The 23,600-nt window shown below is 38.6% G+C and overlaps 2 protein-coding genes across 2 annotated transcripts in view; one reads left to right on the plus strand and one right to left on the minus strand.

The window, feature by feature from the left end:
• Positions 1–23,600, plus strand: part of LOC146635286 (V-set and immunoglobulin domain-containing protein 8-like) — a 108,766-nt gene continuing 85,166 nt past the window's right edge. The window contains exons 1-2 of the mRNA XM_085345707.1: positions 1–34; positions 1,916–2,302. Of these exons, the coding sequence (XP_085201833.1) occupies positions 1–34; positions 1,916–2,302 (421 nt within the window). The remainder of the gene's footprint in view (positions 35–1,915; positions 2,303–23,600) is intronic.
• On the minus strand, positions 12,562–23,572 carry LOC146635287 (uncharacterized). The gene is made up of 27 exons (XM_085345265.1): positions 23,557–23,572; positions 23,235–23,384; positions 22,295–22,426; positions 22,044–22,067; positions 20,791–21,789; positions 20,549–20,688; positions 20,186–20,387; positions 19,968–20,084; positions 19,647–19,846; positions 19,474–19,564; positions 18,706–19,383; positions 18,337–18,407; positions 18,083–18,241; positions 17,934–17,975; positions 17,753–17,845; positions 17,539–17,613; positions 17,358–17,446; positions 17,166–17,268; positions 16,958–17,074; positions 16,717–16,868; positions 16,450–16,599; positions 15,147–15,204; positions 14,923–15,051; positions 13,540–13,626; positions 13,230–13,324; positions 13,075–13,117; positions 12,562–12,870 (listed from the first exon to the last, which is right to left on the minus strand). Exons 1-27 carry the CDS (start codon positions 23,570–23,572, stop codon positions 12,562–12,564), a joined length of 4,521 nt encoding a protein of 1,506 aa, XP_085201391.1.

The following is a 23,600-nucleotide window of genomic DNA, read 5'->3' on the forward strand; positions in this document are numbered from 1 at the left end:
ATGTCTGCTGGAGGATCAGCGCCACTTTGGCGCAATTTACTGTTTGTCTTCTTCCTGCTGGTCTCTTCAGGTGAGGTTTATCTGATTAATTAAAACAAGCAGTTTTTCGCTCTGTGAAATAGAGGAGGAGAGCATAACCTCTCGACTAGGTTTGAATGTTTAAATAAAAGAGCATGCTGACGTTTAACTGACGTGGTTAAAATTCGGCTGAACTTCGTAGTCTTACACATTGGTGCTCTTGGAGCTCATGAAGCAAGTTTAAACCTTTTCTTCACACACGCGCACACATCCGCTGTTTTTTTTTAAGAGTTTTATTCGTAAAATCACCCGCTGTGCTTCAGTTTCTGATGGTTACGTTACCGTATCCACCAAGGACGGCCACAGCAAGAAAATTTTTTGTTATTATTATTATTATTATTATTATTATTATTATTATTATTATTATTATTATTCATTTTGAGGAAAAAAAATAGTCACCGTGTTAAAGTATATGGACATTGAAGAAAAAGTGCAGAAAGTTGCATCTGGTCAGAAGAAAGAAAAACACAAACGTGAAGGAGTTTGTAGGATTTCTCTTCAGATTTATTCTTCGGTTTCAAATTCAAATTCAAATTCAAATTCAAATTTTTATTTGTCACGTACACAGTCATACACAGTACGATATGTAGTGAAATGCTTGGACAACTGCTCGTGACCTAAAGAGAACAAAAAAGGAAAAGGCTATGAATAAGATAGGAAATAAATATGAAAAATTAAAAAGGGTAAATTTAACTAGGAAGGAATAAAATATAAATTAAGGTTAAAAATGAAATAACTGTACAACACAAATTAGAATGAAGGGTAAATTTAACTGGGAAGAATAAGATAAAGATAAATATATAAATTAAAGTTGAAAATAAAATAACTGTACAACAAAATACACAATACACAATATAGAACTATATAAGAATGTATGAAGAAATCTAAATATAAATAAATATATACACAATAACAGCAGCTGTACAAGTATTAACCGGAAATGAAGAATATAGTGACCAGTGTTGTGCAAAACCAAAGTCCAGAAAGTCCAGTGTGTGTGTAAGAACCATATGTGTGGGTCAGTACTGTGTGGTGGTGTGATTGAGAGACCGTATCGCCTGCGGGAAGAAGCTCCTCCTCAGTCTCTCTGTGTTGGTCTTCAGGGAGCGGAATCGCTTTCCTGACCTCAACAGAGAGAACAGTCTGTTGTTGGGATGGCTGAGGTCCTTCACGATCTTCCTGGCCTTGGTCCAGCACCGCCTGCTGTAGATTGAGTGCAGGTCAGGGAGCTCGGAGCGGATGGTTTTCTTCTGCTCTTTTTCATGTGTTTGTATAAATTAGACTGTTGCCACAGTTTCTCTCCTACAAACTCTGCAGTATTGTCAGTATTTTCATTCACAGTTATCACGGACATCTCATAGTTCTCTCTGTCACCACCTCAGTGGGTGGAGTTTGTCTGCGCAGTCAAAACACAAAACACAGCAGAGCAAGGTAGCAGGACCAAAGTGGTCACACGGGTTGTGAGCGGAGTGCTGTTTGCACAGACATGTCTATTTTGTGATGTAACAAGAAACATTAACCTTGATAATCAGTCCTGTCACACTGGTACTGATCATATACCAGTATCAGTGCTGTTATCTTACCAACATTTTTACAGCAAAGCTTTTGTTCCTCATTTACTTCTTTCTCATGGTTACAGAAAGGGCAGCAAAATATGTTTGCTCACAAAAATGATGAAATAAAAACACACAGTTAACTTTTTGCGCATCATTTGTTAGAAAAGTCATTCTTACATATCCACCGAATTTAAATTCCTCATGTTGCAGTTCAGCAGAGCTTAGTAGTCACACTGATGGAATGCTGTACAGGTGAACAGTTGTACTTTCGTCCCTTTAACCTCTCTGCTCTGTGTTGTTTCCAGTTTCAGACCAAAAACACATCACAGCTGAGTCTGGACACAGCGTGACACTGCCATGTCGAGCTCCAAATGACGACATAACCATCACAGCTGTAGAGTGGACTAGAACTGATCTGAAGAACGAATATGTTTTTTTTTACCGCAACAAGGGTTTTGATCCTGCCAACCAGCATCCATCTTTTAAGAATCGGGTGGATCTGCAGGACAGACAGATGAAGGATGGAGACGTGTCTTTGATTCTGAAGGATGTGACAACTGCTGATAGTGGAACATACGAGTGTCGAGTTGCCCAGAGAAAAACAAACGAAGAAATAGCAACTTTGAACCTCATCAGCAGCATAAACCTGAGTGTTGTTGTTCCTCCAGGTGAGTGAGTAGAGTTGAGTGTGTGTGTGATCAGAGGTGAAGCTGCTTCCTGCTTGTTGATGTTTGTTTCTAAAGATGTTGTTGATGAGACTTTGTAGAAAGCAGCTGGTCTGAGTGATGTGATCAGAGTGCAGTAGATAATGTCTGACAGCAGTTTGAAGAGGAAATGGATTCTGTTCTGTTCTTCACTCATCACCTACCTGACAGCTGACACCTCACACCTGTTTCTCACCTGCAGGTCAGCCAGGAGGACACACAGAGGATGGATCTGCTGGGCTGATTGTTGGTCTGTCAGTTTTGGGGGTGATTTTAGCTTCTGCAGCTCTTATATCTGTTTATGTTTATTATAACAAAAATCAAAATGAAAGCTTCATATCTATGTTCAAGCATTTGAAACAATGTAAGGGAAGGTGAGATGTCTTTAAGCATCAGGAAAGGCAGATGATGTGACACAGACAGAAAGAAAGATGCTAAACACCAGCAGATACACATCAGCTGTAGATAATCAAACACATCCTGAATTTGGTGTCCAGCATCTTTGTGAAAAATCTCTTTAATTATTTGGTGAAAAAGGGAACATATACATAAAAACTGTTTTTATGTTTGCACATTAAGGGGACATGTTACTTTTCATTAAACACATTTAAGCTATAACAGTACAGTTACAGCTGCTGTTTTTGTCTTTGTGTTTGTAGGAGGTTTAGATTCATGTGTGTAGCAAATAAAATTAGTTGGTTTCAGGAACACATTTTATTTCAGTACTGTGGAAATTATATTACTGTAAACATATTGTTATATCTTATATATATCTGGACAGATGACAAGTTTCTTTTTCTCTAACAAAATCTTGTTGGGAATCTTAAATCTTGCTTTACGTGGCGATATCATCTGAATTTCAGGAGCGGGACCTCATTCACGCCCCTTCCAGCCGTCATTCACTTCTTGCTAGTACATGGGGATCTGCCTGACCCGGGAGTCGCTTCCAGTCCCCTTCGAGGCCTTCCCCAAACCGCAGCACCAGTTCATAGTTTCATAGATGTGGTCCCAGCTAGTGAATTTTTACTATATGACAATGGATTGATTGTGTGACTATTTGTATGTTGCGGCTTGATTCAGCGTTGCATGCTAGGTTTAAAAAGACAAAGACTCTGACACACCATTGAATTCTTTATGATTTGGTGGGTTGGCCATCACTGACCACTCACAGAAAACAGATTTGGGATATTTTTCTCAATAAAGTGACACCAGGTAAACTTCCAGTTCACCTTTGTACCCTTCTGCGCACTACTGCCAATAGTTAAAGTTAATCAGCCACTCTGAATGAGGGACCTACAGTAAATCTGGCAAAAACAGCATTTTCTTACTATGTACGTTGGATATGGAATCAGTTACAGAGAGACTCTGATTTATGGAGACTTTACGTGCAGCACAAGTAATGCAGTAAAGAAGATCTGTGGGTGGTGTACTTGGGGTCACATGTTTTTGTATATTATGCTGTAAACCTGTTATATTTTATTGCTGTTATATTTTTTGTTGTATTTGTTGCATTTCCTTTCTTTATGACTTTTATTAACTTTGTGTGGGTTCTGCTTTGATCAGGTAATCTTGATCTCAGTGGTACTTTCTGGTCAATGACAATAATGATGTGAGTACTCATCTATGAGGATGCTGTTGTGTCCATGTCTTCTAATGTGCTGCAACATTTGGCAATTCATTCTGTACCAGTGTGTACTTCGTGTATGACGAGATATCTGCACTTGATCAGCAGCGTGTGTGTTCTACACAGCTGCATGTATCAGCAGCAGGGAAAGTTTTGAAATTAAGAAAATTTCCACTCCTCCCTGATGTGTTTAAAACATAATGTCCATCAAATGATTTAAAACTGTTTTGAATGCATTTTTTAGTGATGGGGAGAAATAAGCAGGGTTCAATAGCTCCATAATGTTTGTGTAAGACATGAAGGATCACTAGTTCAATACTGGGATGAGACACAAGTCCCTGGAAGGGTTGCATCAAGAAGGGAATCGGGTATAAGATTTGTGCCGAATTAAATGTTGTGACTTCTTGTAAATAAGTAAGCAGCTAAAAATAAAGTCACAATAAGCCGGGGTTTCTGTTTGCGCTTGTAAAAGCTATTTTTATCACAAATATTCTGATCTGGTAAACAAGTTGATTCAGGTATGTAGTGTGAACACCCTCTTTCATGAGAAACAGATGCAAACAATAACAGTTCAAACAGCTTTCCGAACATGTCGAGACAAGTTTCTGAAGGAGGAATGTTCGCTGTGTGTAGATCAACAAGAAGGTGGTTATAGATCACGTGACAGTAAGTCACACGAAAAGTTACGTTTTCCCACATGAGTCATCACTTCTAAGTAATCTAACAATGAGCAAATTTCCAAATATTTGACTTTTATTTAATTTTTTTGTCATTGGTTGTTATTTATTTACATTTTTGTGCATGTTGTAAAACACTGCTTAAAATAAAAAAAATGTTTTAATGATTAAACATGTTTCTGATAAAATTCTGTCATCATTTATATAGTGTTTAGATGAATCTCGAGGCTGTATTAACCCTGGAGGCTGAGTGTTTCTGGGCTGAGAAGATCACCTGTAACCATAACTGTACAGAAGCTTTACTAAAAGATCAGTTATTAGCATAAATATGTGTTAACAGCATGATCCTAAAATTCACTCAGAATACTCATATCACTCTCTCTCACACACACACACACACACAAACGTATAAAGCCAGCATGCTAAATAATTAGTCAAATAGAGAGTGAGGATAGAGCGAGCTCAAACTTTCTTTTTATTTTTTTGTCTGCTTATTTAGTTGTTTCTTGTTTTTTTGCCCTTTATCCCCGTCCCTCTTCTCCGCTGTCTTTCCCCCTCTCTTCCTTTCTCCCTTTTCTTTTCCTCATTCAAGTCTGTCCCGTATCTAGCAAGTTAAAATAAAAAACAAATTAAAAAAACAATAAAAGGTGAATCAAATAGACCATTACGGCAAGGCTTTAAATCATTAAAAATACCAACCATGTGATCTATTTTTCTACATCACATGATTAACAAAAGAAAAACACTTTATCTCATGACTCTAGCTTCCTTAAATGTGCACGTTTACTTGCTTCTTCCTGGTTGATGTCACCAGGTTTCATCTTTTCTTTCTCTCTGCTTCAGTTTCTGTCTCTCCTCTCGTCTATCTGTGATCACTTGCTGTTGTTTGTTCCCTTGGATTCCCGCCCATGGCTTTATGCACCTGAGGAAATCCCCGACCGGTCATTGATGATCTCATCAGCATTGAAGAAATTCACCTCGTGTTTCCCTGTGTACAGATGTTCACCGAGTCACCTCCCTGGAGTGTTTTGAGCCTACCTGAGCTGAATAGAGTTGCCTGTTCCCTTTTCCTCTTCCACTTTGTACGTAGCACGTTTTTGGTGACCACTATAAATAAACACACTGAACTCTGATTCCTCTGAGTCCTGCTCTCGAGTCAACTGCAGTGTTTGTGACAGTTTTTCTCTTTACTTTTTTTCCAATGAGGTAAAATGAGACTCAAAATGACTTAAAAGATAACAGTGCAATTGTGATAAATCTAGAAGACTAGTGGAGCTTTGGTGAAGGAAACTCTCTGTTTGGTTTTGCTTTCTTTTTCTGTGCTGACAGTGACTGAACACAGGAAAATAAATTGTTTACAGTGAGGTCAGTTGAATTCAATTTTATTTATAGAGGACCAAAACATGATAACAATCACCTCAAGACCCTACAATAATACAGAGAAAACCCCAACAAACAGACGCCCCACTGTGAGCAAGCATTCAGTGACAGTGGGAAGGACAGATTTCTCTTTAACAGGAAGAAAGCTTAAACGCATTTTAAGCCTACCATACAGCAGCATTATGACAGAGATACGAAGCTGCCACCATGAGGACAAACTGGAACACTAGCATAACTTAAAAATGTCACTTATTACAGACCTCCACACACTTTCTGAACCTTCTTGAGAAAAGAAAAGCTTTGAATCATTTTGACTACAGAACATTGTTAAAGATTAAGCAGCATCTTCAAACAAAACACATGAACACACACTGAAGTTCACAGAGCCACTGACAAACAGAACAAAACAGGTTTGACAGAGATGAAACAGATTTTACATGTTTGAAGTCTGCAGCTCATTCTCTACTGTGTGTCCAGACTGGTATGGCCCTGTTTGTCTTTTGTAGATCAAAAACCCAACAACAACAACAGCAGCAACAAGGAGCACAACTGACACTGGCAGACCAACTATCAGTCCAACAGATCCATCCTCCTTCCCTCCATCCTCTGTGTGTCCTTCTGTCTGACCTGCAGGTGAGAAACATCTTTAGAAACAAACATCAACAACCAGGAAGCAGCTTCACCTCTGAACACACACACACTCAACTCTACTCACTCACCTGGAGGATCAACAACACTCAAGTTTACTGTGCTCAAGAGCTTCACATCATTGTTGTATCCAGCATGACATTCATATGTTCCCGCGTCATTCATGGTGATGTTTTTGAGAATCACTGAAAGATTTCCTGTCTTCTTCCACTCCGGATCTTTCAGTGTCACTCAACCTTTAAGAAATCCATGCTGGTAGTCATCATGAATGTGGTCATGTCTAAGGTAAAATACATGGTGCAACTGCAGGCCGGGCTTTTTCCACTTTAACATTATGATGGCTGCAGAGTGGCATCTTCTCCAAGTGTGACTGATACTTTTCTTTGATCTGAAAAAAAAAGAAAAGAAACGACTACAGTTTTCAATAATCACACAGCTAAATCAGTAAAGTTGATATATCACAGAGCACAGACACTGACAGAAAACAAAAGGTCTGTGTGAATTCAAAGAGTTTAGCTAGTTTGGAGTCTTCTCTCACCCCCATTCTCTGCGACCTGCTGGAGCGGGGGGGCTAGGAGGAGGAGTTGGCCGTCCGACTGCGGTCTGGAGTGTGGGGCCTCCCTGCTGCTGCGGAGTCGGGGCGGTCTGCCTCCCCCCACCGCAGGGAAAAGGGTAACACCACCTGGGTCTGGGTGCAGTTCCCCCCCCCTCCAGGGGCAAGGGTACCTAGACCCGGGGCTTAGAGTACGCTTGGGGAGTGTGATCGTGTGTACAGCGTCTCTTTATGTTTGTCTCCACGTTGGTTGAGTGTGGAGTAAGTGTATATGAGAGCATGAGGGTGGGAATGGATGTTTGTATCTGTGTGTGCCTGTATGTCTGTGTCTATATGTCAGGTTGGGTGTCAGGCGCCACCTCTCTGGGGACATCTCAGGCCCTCCAAGGTTTGGAGGCCTATCTCCCCCTACCACCACTTCCCCTGCCAGTGGCGGACCCCCTCAGACATCGGTGCGTTGGTGGTTCTTTGTGTCCGGGGATGGGCGTCCAGGTACACACCGGCTCACTCCTTGGCGGCCGCTTATCGGGGCCTGGAGCCTGGGGCTCGCTCGGGCCACTTCGGAGGTGGGGTGCCCCCGGCCTCTCGGCCTGGGGCTCGGTCACTCAGGCACAGCTGGCTGCTGGCGGAGCTCACGGGCGCGTCACTGCAACTCCCCCTGGCTTCTGCTCCGCGGCTGCTGGGTGAGCCCTCATCTGGGACTCTCCTCAGCTCTTTCCGGGACAGTGGCGCAGCTGCCCCTCTGTTGGTCTTCCTTGGTCTCTTGTGTTCTGGGGGCCTCTGGATGTCTGGAGTTTTGATCTCCTCCATACCTGCTTCATGCCCTGGAGGACGGGGCTGTGGCCCCCCCACACCCTCTAGCAGATCATTACATGAAGGAACCTTTTAAAAAACAAGCGCGTCCATGCTCACAGGTGTACACACGGGTGATCACACCCACAAACTACACCCTTTTTGGCTCCTACCTCAAAGCACACTGTGTTCTGTTGATCTTATGTGCTGCACAATAATGTTTAATATTTAGTATTTACTGTCATATTCCCATATATCATTGTGATGTTGTTTATTCTATTACTCTTGTTCTCTTCTGCTTGTTTTCTTTTTTAGCAGGTGACCCAGGTGATTGATATATGCATTTTTTTTTTCTTTTTTTCTTCTTTTTTTTCTTTTTCTGCTCATTCTGTTGGTTTTTGGTTTTTGCCCTTCTCCCCCGTCCCTCTTCTCAGCTGTTTCTCTTTGTCTGTCTCAAGTCTGTCCCATGTTCAGTAAGTGAAAATAAAATAAACAATAAAAGGTGAATCAAATGGACCATTATGGCAAGGCTGGGATGGTCAATTTGGTAAAGTAAATCCGTTGGGCATCTTTCTTTGCCTTTAGACAACAATTCTGATGGCAAAAGAGCCAAACGGGACAGGCAAAAAAAAAAAAAAGTTTAGCTATTTAAATCCAAGCAATTTCAAACATCCAGGGTATCAAATCATTAACTTCAAAGTGCTTTAAATGAAGCCAGATGAATCCTGACTTTATAGACTTTTTTTAAAGTCTGTAACCAAGGATGATGCATTTTGTAGGTGGAGCTGAACGGGTTAAAAAACCTTCATATACCTTGTGGAAAAACCAAGCATCTATGCTAAACAATAAGCAAAGACAAACATACCTCTGTGTGTACTTCACAGACTTTTATATATTTCCTGTATGAGTGTTGATTGATTTTTTCATATAGCAGTCTGATGTACTCACTACCTGTTGCTTGAGGTGATGTTATAACCTGCAGCAGTCAAAGACATGGTCTGTGACAAACATGTCAAAATATAAACCGACTCTCTGCAGTGAATTGTGCAATATGTATGCCAGCTCCTGATTCATTCATTTCTACGCCTCCACTAGATCCCCAATGATCCACTAGATGGCATAAATGTGAACCTAACTATAACTGTTAACAGGTCACACACGCACAGGCCTGTACTACAAAGCAGGATTTTGTCTCATGCAGGGTGAATCCTTGGTTTTCTTAACTATGAAGACAGGGTGACTGGGGTAAATCACCATGGTAACTTATTTACTTGATTAACTCAATTGTATTTTTTAAATAGCATCTGGTGTCCTTGTGTTATGAGCTTCAGTAAGCTAGATTCTTAGACACAATTTCCTGTTTGTTTGTTTGTTTGTTTGTTTGTTTGTTTGTTTGTTTGTTTGTTTGTTTGTTTGTTTGTTTGTGTTTAATTTCATTGTATTCCTCTATAATTGTAGTGGGGTGTGGTTAGTTGCTCTGCTGCAGGAGATGGGTGGAGCACTAATCATGCCTGAGTAGCCACCGAAAGCATAGAGAAGCAGGAGCAGCAGTAGGAAGGCACTGCTAAGAGATGAGGAGCTGAAAAGCTGCTCCTGAAAAGCACAAACTTGTTGAAAAAGCACATTGAAAGTAAAGAGTTTGCAATCACACTGCAGCGTGTGGGTCATTTATATATAAAACTAAAATAGTTTTATGGTATTTTAATATTAAACTAATAGAATACTATTATACTTTATTATAACTGACTCTCCTATGTCTTAATGATAAAGTTTTGATATTGATAAGTGCTACACTGCTTTTCCTCTCACACCACAGGCTTATCCACAGCAGTTGTGTTACTTGTATTTTGTATTTGTAACCTCTTCATGTTTTCCTATATTATTATTTACTCTGTCTTGGTAAAATCAGTCACTAGGCTGCTGGTACATTAGTTGGCCAGAGATTTCCAAATTCATTCCTTACGTGAATGAGTAAACCCTGGGTTAACTTAGAGAGCTGATAATCAGCTTTGTGTGATCATTTATCCCGATCACCACTGTTAGGGTAAGAGAATCCAGATAAGGCAAAGATGCCCTGGGTGTGCTGAACTTTCTTTCCAATTCAAGTGTATAATCGCAGCTACAGTGGCTCCTATAAGACATGTTTTAGGCAACTAAGAACAGAAGTAATCTGGACTGCAGCATATGTTGCTCTAAAAGCTTTATAAACCTTTCAGCATTCATAGTTCCTTCTAAAACATGCAAGCTGCCCTTACTGCGCTTACGCACCTTCATACCATAAGAGATGCTGGCTTTTAAACTAAGCGCTGATAACACACTGGAAAGTCATCCTCCGTTTTAGCACCGGGAAAGCAGCGTCCATGATTACCAAAAATAATGTATATTTGGACCATTATGAGCAAAGAACACTTGCCCACTATGAAACAGTTCATTTCAAATGAGTCTTTACCCACAAGACATGACGGCACTTCTGGACTATGTTTAAATATGCATCATAGAGCTTTAGTTGGCATCTGCAGGTGGCACAGTGGATTGTGTTAACCTACAGAGATTTCTGGAAGTATTCCTGGGCCATTTAGTAATGTTAGAGAGACAATCAGATGAGTGATGCAGTTTGTTCTCAGGGCTCGAAGACCATGGAAATCTAATGAATGTCTTCACCCTAGTCGCTTACACACAAAGACATCTTCAGTTTCTCTGACTCTTTTGTTGATGATGTACAGTAGGTGACATGAATGAGTTGAAGGGAAGTTATGAACTGTTTCTGACAAATAACACCAGGAACCTTTTCTATGTAGCTGACAGCTGGTAACTGTGCAGGGGCAGGTCTAGCAAAGTTTTGCCAGGGGGCCAGGTAGGGCATTAACAGGGACCAAAGTTTTTATCTGATGTAAAATGTATAGAAATCATACATATACCAACAAGACAGTGTACATCACTGTCACAACAGCGTGTGTTTTCATTCAAACTGACAGACAGAAGCGAGGCTGCCATATCGCGCCATCGGCCCCTCTGGCCAACACCAGTAGGCGGTAGGTGAAGTGTCTTGCCCAAGGATATTAACAGAATATTAACGATATTAACGATATTAACAGAATTAAATTTTAAAAAGAAAACAGCTTTATTGACTAAATGCTGGGAAAAAAAGATCAATACAGATCAAATCATCTAAGAGGAAAACTGACAGACAGAAACTGTAAATACAGTGAGGGGGATGTAGACAGTATATACACACAACACCCACACTCATACTAATTTGTGAGCTTAAATACATGAATATCTCTATGTCAACACAATGTATATGCTAGAAAAGAAATAGCATGAAGTTCACACTGCTTTGGTTGCTGTGTGTTTTGTAACACTGGCATGATGTTTATGGTGAGGTTGGAGTTTAGGCTACAGTGAAACTGCATTACTCCTGTTGTTTTTGAGGTATTAACAAATGGAGCATCAGTGAGAAAAGAAAAAAAACATTTGTCATAAAAAATGTTAAGAAATACATCCCCTGTAATTGATAAATGTGTTTGTTTAGCATTTTTTTTAAATTTATAAATATATTCTTTATGTGTGTAGAACATCAGAAAGTAGAAAAAACTAGAGCTGCTCTGCTGATGGGAGGGGATGAAGCCCACCCACCAGTCTCTGTCTCTAGCTTTCTCTCATCTATGTGCCAGTAATCATTAAAGTAAAATGTTTATATATTATTTCTATCTATTTAAATAATGTTTGTTTAATTACACTTTGAATTCCAGTGTTTCAGTGAGTGGATAGTCTATTTTGGTCTTTACAGTCCACAGCAAAAATAATAATGAGAGAGTGCAACATTTTGTTTCATGCATTCACAGTTGTATCATAAGCATTAATTCAATAAATACAAGTCCTAAAGACTCTGGTTAATAGAAAAATGTGAATCCTTGTGACTGGCTATGCTTCGAAGCAGCAGGTAAAACACCTGCCGAAACTGCAGTACCAACACTTCATTTAGTTGCAGTCATGTGTCCTGTGTGCTTTGAACCAGGCTTTGGAGCAGTGTTTCAAAACATCTGTGCTCCAGAAGCTTAACACAGTGTTGAAATGTCTGTTTCGTAGGCATGACAAAGACACCGAGGAAAAGACAGAGAGATGAGCCTGGGAACAGGAAGGGAGAAAATACAGGGATAAGGTACAACAAAGGTATTCACGTAGACAGAGCATTAAGGCCAGACACAGACAGGGCACTCAGGAATCAGAGGTAGACAAATGGACACTGACTGGTAAATGGACTAGTTCTTCAAGTCTGAGCATTTAAAATGATTTTGCACAATTTACTTCATCCATACACTTGTTAAAAATGCTTGTCCTATGTAAGTGTATTCTATCTTACATGTACATGCTTTCACATTCATATAAAAGCAACTTGGGGTTACTATCTTGCCCCAGGATATTTGGCATGCAGGACTGCAGCAGGTGAGGATTAAACCAAAAACCTGATTAGTTGGTGACCTGGTTAACCTCCTGAGCCACAGCCACCCAAAAGACAGACTGAAGAGAAACAAACATAAACCAGAAATCAAGTACTTATAAAGTTAGGGCCTGAAAGGTTAAGGTCAGGAATTTCATTTTCTTTCTTGAACATGGCTAAGATTTCTTTAGAAATTGTAAGTTCTGTCTCAGCGCTGTCACTGTCATCGCTTTTTTGATATACAAATGTGACATTTTCTCCTTGGGAATCGTCATGGTGACCACCCTCCTGGATCTGCATGTCATGCAGGGTTTCTTCTTCTTCCAATTTGACCTCATGAAGGTCAATTTTTCCATCCAAGTCCTTGTTGTAGCAAAAAGCAGCCGCAGCTTTGCAGTCACTTTGAAAAGTGTTTTCCTGCAGAAAAAAAAGACAAAGTGTTGACAGTATTAATACTATTACATGTAAAATACAAAACAATGCTCGTACATCACAGACTTTGCCTTCCTCTTTTTTTAACTTGCAAGTTGAAACTCACACACAAGGACACTCGAGTGTAGATTTTTATACAAAGTGTTTTGCTATGTAATTTTTAGTGTGTCTGTGTGTGTTTTCTCTTACATCTTCTATTTGTCCAGAATCACCAGCTGTTGTCTCTCTTGTACTGATTAAGAAAAAACAAAAATACAAACGTGAGTAATTATCCTTTGCCACACTCAGTCAGCAAAATCAGATTAAACTGTGAGTAAACCTACAATGTAAACAATGGAACTTACATTTCCATGCCTTTGTAAGATGTGCCCTCCAGAAGTATAGATTCAGCTTGGTATCTGCACATTTTCCCGCTGCTTTGCAACCATCGAATCAAAACCTTAACAACAATAAAGTTAAAGTTACCACCTTTAAGCTGTATTTCTTGTATAGATGTTCACTTGAAGTTCTGCAGTTTTCATTCTCCGTTCAAGAAATTAATTATAGTAAAAACCACATGTCCTAAATTATGCTTGTCTGTTTCTGACACATATAATTCGTTCAGAATATCTACAACATTTTTTCAATCTTTGATCTTTTTTGTTCTCGGCTCACCTCTGGCAAAATGACCTCTCTAAGGTATAGCTGCTCCTCCACTGGCGTTGACAGAATTCTTTCAAGTCTTTGGATCATTTCTTCTGTCTGGAATACCAAAAAGGACAGAAGACATGGGGTAAAAGCATAGGACACAGGTTGCATGTCTGGTGCACTGTCACTGTCAGCTCGAATATGCTCCCACTCCCACAGAGCTAAATGTATTATTGGTCATGTTTCTTGCCTGCCTGATTAATGTTGTCAAGTTTGTGTCATGCCTCCGTCTTGTCATGTTTTCTTGTTTATTGTAAAAGTCCAGTTTTCATGTCTTTTTGTTTTTGGTTTACATTTCCTGTGCATCATTATGTTCATCCTCGTCAGCTGTTTCCTCACGTGTCTCCACTCCCCCTGATCACCTTATGTGCATGTTTAAGTCCTTTGTCTCTTACTGTTCTTTGTCAGGTTGTCTGACATAGTTTTCCCTCATTTCACTGTGTTTCATAGCATTCCTAGATACTCTGTGTTCATAGTTTTTCATAGTTGTTTTCACAGAGTGTCATAGTCTTTTAATTTACACAGTGTTCTTAGTCCCCTTAGTTTTCCCAGTTTCGGTGTGTCTCTAGTGTTATTCTCATGCCATCAGCCACAATAAAGGCTCACTTTATTTTTGGAAACTTAGTTGTGTCTCCACCGTGTCTGCTTTTGGGTCTACCTCATCTACACACCCCGCCGTGACACAATTTACTGGTTAAGAAAATGTCCAACAAAGTTTTTCTTGCCACCATCACCAAGTAAAAGTAAAATTTGCTTGTATAGTGCAATGTATAGAACTAATGAAATAAATGTAAAAAACAATAAACAATTGTCACAAAGTGTCTTAAAGTCATTTAAAATACATGGTAGTAAAATGAATATAAAACTATATATTTTTGTAGTATTACCATCCCATTACTAAGCCTTAGAATGGCTTATTTCAGTGTTATTATGCAGATGTTGCCACGCAGTTAGAGTTTTGGCTTATTAGTTATGTTAATCCTGATATGGATACATTCATCCATCCACTTATTTAACTACATATTCTGTTTACTGTCGCAGCAGGGCTAGAGGCCCCAGCTGAGGGGGGCCAAATGTTGGGTAGACTTTTTGCAGATTAATAGTTGAAGGGCATGATATAAAATCTGTTTTTTTGAATTTGTTTCTGTTCAGTGCACTGCAGTTCAGTTTTTATGCATATAGAACCAAATCACAACAACAGTTGCTTCAAGACACTTTATATTTTTTAATGTAAAGATCCTGAAATGTTTAGGTTATGTAAACATACTTGAGTGAAAAACTACAGATTACTATGGATGCTAAACTCAAGTTGTAAGTGTGAATAAGATCATAAACACTGAATATACATACCTTTATGTCACTGAATAAAGTAAAATGTTCACTGTAATGTTTGCAAAGTTCAGGATCAAATTCTCTGTGATTCCACAGATACATCCGATTGGAGAGAACAAGTCCACTCTGCAGTTTTCTTTCCAAATCCTGTAATATTAGAATATAAAATGTGATTTAAATGTATGGTAGCTGATAACATGACATACAGGTTAGTGAAGAAACGTTAGAATGCATTAAATCACCTTAATTTCTTCATCTGAAAGGATTTCTGTAACTGTAACAGCCTCCAGCATGTCACCTCTGTTTGAGACAAAAGCATTGCCCATGAGCCTTAAATTAACCACAATCTGCAACATTTGTATTTAAATCTTTATACTGTACAGGTCAGATGTTTACCTACACTTATGGTTGTCATGGTAATTTGTGGATTCTAATGATTTTTTTTTAACTGTTCTGCTTCCAGGGTAAAATAATCATACAAAATAATCTTAATGATAATACTTTATTGATCCTTAAGGAAATTATGTGGGTTACAGTTGTTTCAACAAATACAAAAATTGGGTGCACTAGTTTTAATTTATTTTGGTATTTTCTTTTAGCCGCACAGAATCAAAATTCTGACTTGATATTTGAGTATTGGAAAAATTAGTAGAGTTCTTAAGCCTAATGACTTTGCTTGGAGCTCTTTACCCAGCTCTTTAGCATAGTCCAAAAAATTTAAGTTTGAGGATTTAGGGAGGCCATTCCAAAAGCTTAATATTAGACTGTTTTATGTATTCCAAAATGAGTTGTGATGTGTTTTTGGTATAAATGTCCTGCTGGAACACCCAATTGTGTCTAAGTTTCAACCTTCCAGCTAATTTGACAGAAACTGGAAGAATTTAGAGGTAGTCCCTCTTCTTCATTAGTCAACCTACTTGTACCAATATACCAGGTAACAATATACCAGGGCACCTTACAGCCCCAGAGTATGATGCTATCACCACAATGCTTCACCTTTGGCATAATGTTCTTGGTTTTTGGCTTTTTAGTCCTCCAAACACATATTTTCCTAAATAGCTCAGTGTTACGGCCCTAGCAGGGACTCCGTTTTAAAAGACCTTCGCAAGCTGTGTAAATTTACAATTCTCCTTCTTATATCTTCACTTAGACTTTCTCATTATTCGGAGTATTGGTCAGTCCAATAAGTGCTGTCAAATAAATTACTTTTGGGTGATCAGAAATGAGAAGGTAATAGGCCTTAGCCTTGACAAGGTATATAGCACCATAGAACCTTGACAACCACTTGTTTAAACACTTTAGTATATGTCTATATTTGAGCCCTGTACAATTTTGACTCTGTGGACCAGAGAAAATCTAAAATAAAAATTGTGCACTACAAGTCATTCAAGATATTTGTGATGCAATCATTCCACCCTGGAAAAAGAATAGTTTAAAGAAATCATTACCGAACCACAAAATTAAATGTTAATGCTTATGATGACCATATGTAAACTTACAACAACAGTATGACAGTAACTGATATTCAAATCAAGAGTTTCTTACACATTAGTTGTAAGGTTGCATCCGCAAACAAAACCCTTTGATTCCCAGTCTTTCGAGTCTCCCTCCACACCAGCACACTCAAAATGCAGACATTTTTTGCAGACAGTGCACAGTAGCCACATACATTGATTTCTGTGGTCATGAAAAACACTGTAGAAAATCAAAGTGAATTTTAAATTTCTACCATGTTTTAAAAAAAAGAATAACTTTCATTCTCAAATGTTTGATACATAAATAATGTTTAGTTGTCAGTGTTGTTATGCACACCTGGTTTTCCCAGTCACTCTCTGGAACAAGCATGCCTTTATTTGCATGGCCATGCAATGAATCCCTGAGTCGGTCTGTTCAACTCCAGCTTCTTGTATTTCCATTTCTTTCTGTCGAATCTTCAACATGTCTTCCATAGTCGGTGGGAAATCCTAAATAACAAAACCCTTAATATTATCACACAATATTTCATATACTACCAGTAAAGATTTTGTTATACTCAGATATCTATTTCTCTAACCTCAGCTTTCACATTTTTCAGCATTTGTGTAGCGTGGTGCAGACGAAGAATCCTGCACTCACTAAGCGTCAGAGCATCATCAGTGACCTTGTGATGTAGGACTTCATTTTCTGCAGCCTAGTTTGAAATAAAATTAACAATGATGACCCAACACGTGAGCAACCAATAAATCATGCAAAAGTAGCAGCTCCCAGGACAGCAAACTCACCGAACACACAAAAACACCACAATTAACGGAGTCCTCCTGCTTCCACTGTGGAGGATATTTGACTGTCCAACCTTGAAGCCCACCAGAAAACCTGAAGACGTTTCTAAAAAAGAGAGTGGCAGCAGTTCAGCTCCATCAGTATCGCATTCATTTACCTGCAAACTAAAACTGTAGCACAAAATCTCCTTTTACCTGAGCAGGTCCATGTCATCATCACTGATGCTGCTGGAAGTCATCAGTGAGTCGTATATTCTAATCTGTTTGGCTTTGAAGTCAAACACCTACAAACATATATAATCTTAAATGCTCAGAAAAATATAAAAAGAGTAAATGTTATAGGCTGAAATCTCTTTCCTAAAATGTTTTGGCTCACCCAAAGGATGAAATGGTTGCCTGTCTCTGGTGAAGAATGACCCACAATTCTGGGAAGGAATATCTTTTCTGAGTCCTGTAGCACAAACGTAACAGTTGTAGGTGCACACGGGTCATGTAGCATGTAAAAAGCAATATTGTTTTTGTAAATTTATGTTTGGGATTTTTTATTTATTTATTGTTTTTATGTTTTTAATTATGCAAAAAGGACCTACCGGAATGCATTTGGCAACTTCATCACTGACTGCTCCAGATTCGGTCCATTCCCGGTGCCACAAAGTGAAATCAAAGGTGCCTAAAGCACCACACTGTCAAATAGAACATCTCATTAAGCATTTCATAAATACTCATTGACCAATGAAAATATCATAAAGGAAACAAATGAAAATGAGTCACCTTGTTTTCTTGAGCGAGCTGCCCCACCCGATAGTTAACAGCCTGGAATGTTTACGAAAACAAGATTTGTGGCTGGCAGATGATTTCTTAACAAACAAAGCTCTTAATTGTGGTAAAAAACAAAAACAATTTTATTTTTCAGCACTTACATCATCTGTCAACCACGGCGATGACAATGATGACTGAAGCAACAAGTCTAGTGGGCAAACGCTGCTAATGTCTTTTATTGAGACTGGAAATCTTCGTGAAACATAAGCCAGGGCTTGAGTTTCATCACGGGATCCAGAGAGTAGCTGATTGAGTTTCTCCTTTATGCGCACAGAAAGATAGCATACTAACTCTTAAGAACTTTAATAATGTTCTGTATGTCAACATCAAAGTGCAATACGAGGGTTTTTTTTACCTTCTCATCATCACTTGTGGCATATAATTGTGATATGGATGAGGATTTCAACACACTGTGTTCCTCCCCTTCTAAAAAACAAAACAAAACTGAGCAATGATCTATCGTCTAAACAACGCATTTCATGTTTTTCAAGCACTCAAACTGTTTGCTTACTACAAGGCTCGAACTCAAAAATTCATACAATTTTTTTCCCCAAACACACTAACACAAAAAACCAACACCATTGACTGAGGGAGCCGGGGAATAACACAATAGCCTTCTCACTAGTAGATGACATCCTCTACCTTCCCAGCCAAAGACACCTGTGCTTACAAAACTGTGATATTTTTATGAGTTGTTATTATATCATATATCAGTCAAACCTACCAGCAGTATGAAATCCCAACATCCCATGCAGTCCAACAGACAATTGTGTGTTGCCCAAAGCCTCCATCTCAGCCTTAAATGTCCTGTTAATTTTTTCATTGTGTAGTTCAATCAACACTCTCACAGTCTGTTTGAAGTGGGATTCATTCATTTGGCACAAAGATTGCCAAATGGATTCAAGCTCTTGATTGAACTGTTTTGCTACTGCAGAGTTGACCTCTCGTCGAAGTGTTGGGCAGATGACGAGGCTTCTTAAATTATCTTCTGGATGTCTTGGATTTATTTGGTGGAATTGATCATACAGTGAATACCTGTCAGATGTCCTTGTGATTGGATGTACTGCTGGTGTTCCATTTATATTTTGCTGTAACTTCACTGGTAATGGAAATCTGAGGTTCTTCACCCATTGCATTTCAACCTTTAGTTCATTTTTGGTTGCTAGTTTTAGATTATCTGTGGTTGGTGCACAAAGTCTTCCATCGTGTGGCTTAAAAAACATCTGATTAGTTTGGTCATTAGTGTGGCTGGCAACCTCACCAGCCATGTCAGAAATGTAACAGGTTGGAACGTGCTTAAAACTTAGCAAGCCATCTGCATGGTCCCTTGCTGACTCCATCCAGAAAAGAAAATTGATATAATAAACAACACCATGGACACAGGAGAAATGAAGTACACCACCTAAAAAATATATAAATTACAAAAAATTATATGTCAAAAGTACTTTTTTAAAAATTTGAGGATGTTCAAAGAGAAAAAAAAACTCATCACCTGTTTTTTGAAGTTTCTTGGAAAGTTTTGGGTGTAGTTCCTTGAATCCATTAATCATACCCAGTGCATTCTGGGATTCTTTTTTCTGGTTCTATAAAAAGAAAGATCCACAGTAACAATGACAAAAGTAAATGTTAAAAAAAAACAACAAATAGAAATTTGATTAGTTTTACCTTCTCTGAGTCAGTGGTTTGAAGTATTATGTCTTCAATTATTTGTTCTGGTGAATGTTTGTTCTGATCATTTTTTTCTTTCAGTGCCTTTTTAATCTCAGTTTTTGGAAGGATATCCCTCAATCTAGTGTGCTTTCCCATCCATGGTGCCATAGTAGACTGGTGAACAGATTTGCAGTATGGGTTTGCAACAGATGTTCCTATTTGGAAGACACAGTCTTTTGATTTGTACAAATATTCATAATAGAGACAGTGTTGTGCTTTATAATTCTAGACGGTCCTAAAACTATTGTCGTGTAAAGTTCTCACACTATAACAAACCTGCTATAAGGCCTTCTGCTATGAGTGATTTGTCCAGATCTGTCCATGCCTTGACGATATCCACTTCAAGATCCTTGTCAGATATGGTATCTGGATCTGGCCTTTCAAATGATCCAACTTCAAATGAAATTAAACACAGTTAACAATGCAGTTTTATCAAATTCTTCACTGAAATTTAGTAGTTTACACATTTCCAAGAGAAAAGACATTGTCCTTACGAGGTACATCAAAGCCTAGTTTCCAGTTGCCATCTGCCACAACCACAGCTGGGTGGTGTCCACACTGGTAGCAAAAGAAGTTGAAGTCAAAGTCTGATAATGACAAAAAGTGGTGGAATGCCTTCTCCACCATTTGGTGTTGGTAGCGATTGTCATTAAGTACTGACAGAGTGTCCAGCATACGTCCACTGGTTGTCTTGTTCTGCAATTAAACAACATATAGAATTGGCTTTCAATGTCCAAACATGTTGAGATTAATTTTCTCAAAATATGGATATGTTTTGTTATTGTTGTTATTTGTAATAAACTTCCTTAATGCACTTTCCAAATAGTGGTTCCACAATTCATTGTTAGTTGGCTTACCTCCAAACCTGACAGCAGGAGTTCACATAGAGGTAGTGTTAATAAGATGTGGTTGTTAAAATTGTGGAAACCAGAGGAATACTCCTGAAATCTCACAGTGTTAGCACACCGTGGGCACTCTTTCATAGCAACGGAGACACCTGATAATTAAAGAAAAGTACTTTGTAATAGGTTGAAGATAGTTGTATGCCAAAGGCATACACATAACACTGTTTGCATGTTTTGTTGTTGTTGTGACTTACCTTTGTGGAAATTGCTAAGACCATATATCACAGCTTGGTTGGTGATAACTTTTGGGGCGTTAAGCTGAGGAGGGGTCGGCCCTGGACAGTAGGGACAGGTGTTTTCCCAAGGAACAAAAGATGGCGGTGGTTTTTCCTCTTGAGTGCCTAACTTCAGGTCCTTCGGACGTGGAATACGCTTTTTGGTGTAAATATATTCTGTCATTCTACATATTTTTGCTGTGGATATATTTTTTGATGTCTCACTAATAATGCTGTTCTCTGATGTCTCCTGGAAAATCCACCACATTCCCATCATTACGTGGATACATTGCTGAGATCGTTCTGTTCCCTGACACTGGCAATTCCATTTTCTGGTTACTGAATCAAATGTCACCCTTGTCCTCTGGAACTGACACCAGTGGTCAGTTTCATTTGTAAAAACTGAGAAAAAATACCACTGTTGTGAGGGCTCCTGATCTTCATAACACACAGGAAATACGCTATCAACACCACATTGTTTGGCAGCACTGTCGAGTGCCTCACATTTTGCGCCCCACTCAGATGACATTAGCCCTCTGCTCAACATGTCCTGAAGTGATTTTGATGTAAGGACTGCTGGCTTAACATATGGCTTGGCATTTTTTGTTCTTTCTAAATGAACACATTCTTTTCCCGGATTTCCTGAAAATCGAGCCATCTGCATGAACCTGCGACACTTCTCAACCTCACAGTCTATTTGTGGTGGATTAGCAGACTTCATGACGTGAATTGGAAAAGCTGGACTGTGTTGTGTTTCTGTGTGTTCTGGTGTGACATAAATGCCATTTATAACATCAATACATGTCATCGGTGCAGAGTCCAGGTGATGTACTTCTCTGATGGGTCTTTTTATGTGTGGCTGTTTACTCATCATAGCTGTGCAGGGGGTGCATAAAAATTGTTCGGGCTTTGAATCTGAGTCCTCTGGGGAATCATCGCTAATGTTTTCAGCCTTTCTTTTTAAAGAGCTTGGAGTTTCTATGCAAAAAAAAAAAAAAAAAAAAACCAGCTGTTAATCACATCATTCTAAAATCTAATAAAGATGCTTTTGTTTCATTCTGAAAATAAATTATTGCCATGAACTGATGTTGCTTTTTTCAAGGTATAGGCACAAGAGTGGGTTCAAAGATGGGGAACAACTATGACAGTGAGGTAATTGCATCCCTGTTATCTATCTATCTGTATATCAAAGTATAACAGTATGATCATAAAATAAAATAGTGTTAAATTACCTTGTTTTTTGCTTGATTTGATACCTGCAGAATAAAGAAATTGAAAAAATAAGGCACAAAGTATGTTATATATTGGTATAATAATATGGATGTCTTTTCGTGTAAATTTAACTTTAAAGACCTCTATAAAAAAGAACATGCTTTAATGATGTCGTGCATCTTCACTAAAAGATAGCTATTCTCCCCCTTCTTGGTAGTTATATGCTGAGAAGATCTGTGGATATTTGCGGATGCCATAGCAGAACTCTTACCATGTCTGTCTTTTAAATGTTTCGAGAAGATAGAAGATCGTGTTAAAATTGCAAAGTTACACAACGGACAATGATAATGGCTTCTCTTTGCTCCTTTGACATCCTTGCAATAGCAGGCCACCACAAATTTCTCTGAAAAACAAGCGAGTAAATGCTTTTCAGTACATGAAATGGTTAATACAAAGTCACCTAGTCAGTGACACCTTGGGGAGAAAGGCATACTGGCAATCCAGGGACCAAAAAAGCCAGTTGAAAAGAAAAAGTATTCATACTGGATATTTGCACTGATATGGACTAGGCAATATGTTAGGAATGAAAGGCTGGCACAACATTTTAATGGCACTGAAAATAATCAACTAAGGGCTCTACTCTGATACATATTTCTTTAATTATTTTGAGCAACGCACATAAACTAATACACATATTTTATCACACACAGCATGACAAACATCCAAATTGGCCAAAAGATTTTTTTTCTGGAGACACACATACACACACTAGACTAGACTTCGAAAAGAGACATGCAAATAATAAGAGCAGAATGAGATTACGTGGGTTTATCCACGTAGAGCAGACCTACAAATAATTAAACTAGACTAAACACACATCATTGGACTCTGTAACTTTTTATACACCACAATTCATATTTACACAGCTGTGCACCTATAATACCTGCCATATGATTTAGAAATAGCACTGTTAATACTCGTGTCCCTTTTTTCTTAAGAGAAGACTAAAAAGGAACACAAGCAGATTACTAACAGCAAACAAATTAAGCCAAATAAACAAATATGCCTCGAGAAAATCAGGGGAATTATAAACTGATTTAAATAATGACAAACTAATAACCAAGACAAACATTTAAATACTAAATTGAAGAATAGTGTAGTGTGTAGTAATCCCCAAGTCCACTTTGTTTACACATACATCTAGTCCTTACCTTGTTTTTTTTCCAAAAAATAAATTCCATCTTTGAGATGCTTTTTGTGAAGGTGATCCTTGTTTGCACGTTCTTTCTTTTGACAAAACACACATTTATCACCAGCAAGGGCCATCAGTGATGCAACATCACTGAATACCTGATGTGCACCTGTGAAGAACAGAAACGACAAAATTTATACAGAAAGTAAACGCTCTGAAACATTTTAGGTTTTCAAATACCGGAAATTTTTTTTTTCAGGTTTGATGCAAATGACTCAATATTGCACTTTAAAAATGTGAATTTGTGTTCTGTGTGAATTATTATGTGTTGAGCTTCTCACCTTCCTTTTTGTCCATGTTTTAAGAAGATGCAAACACACCCAGG

This window comes from Diplotaxodon limnothrissa, linkage group LG3 (genome assembly GCF_057381915.1).
Source record: "Diplotaxodon limnothrissa isolate DT_005_m linkage group LG3, D_limnothrissa_male_GT1.1, whole genome shotgun sequence".
Taxonomy (NCBI): domain Eukaryota; kingdom Metazoa; phylum Chordata; class Actinopteri; order Cichliformes; family Cichlidae; genus Diplotaxodon; species Diplotaxodon limnothrissa.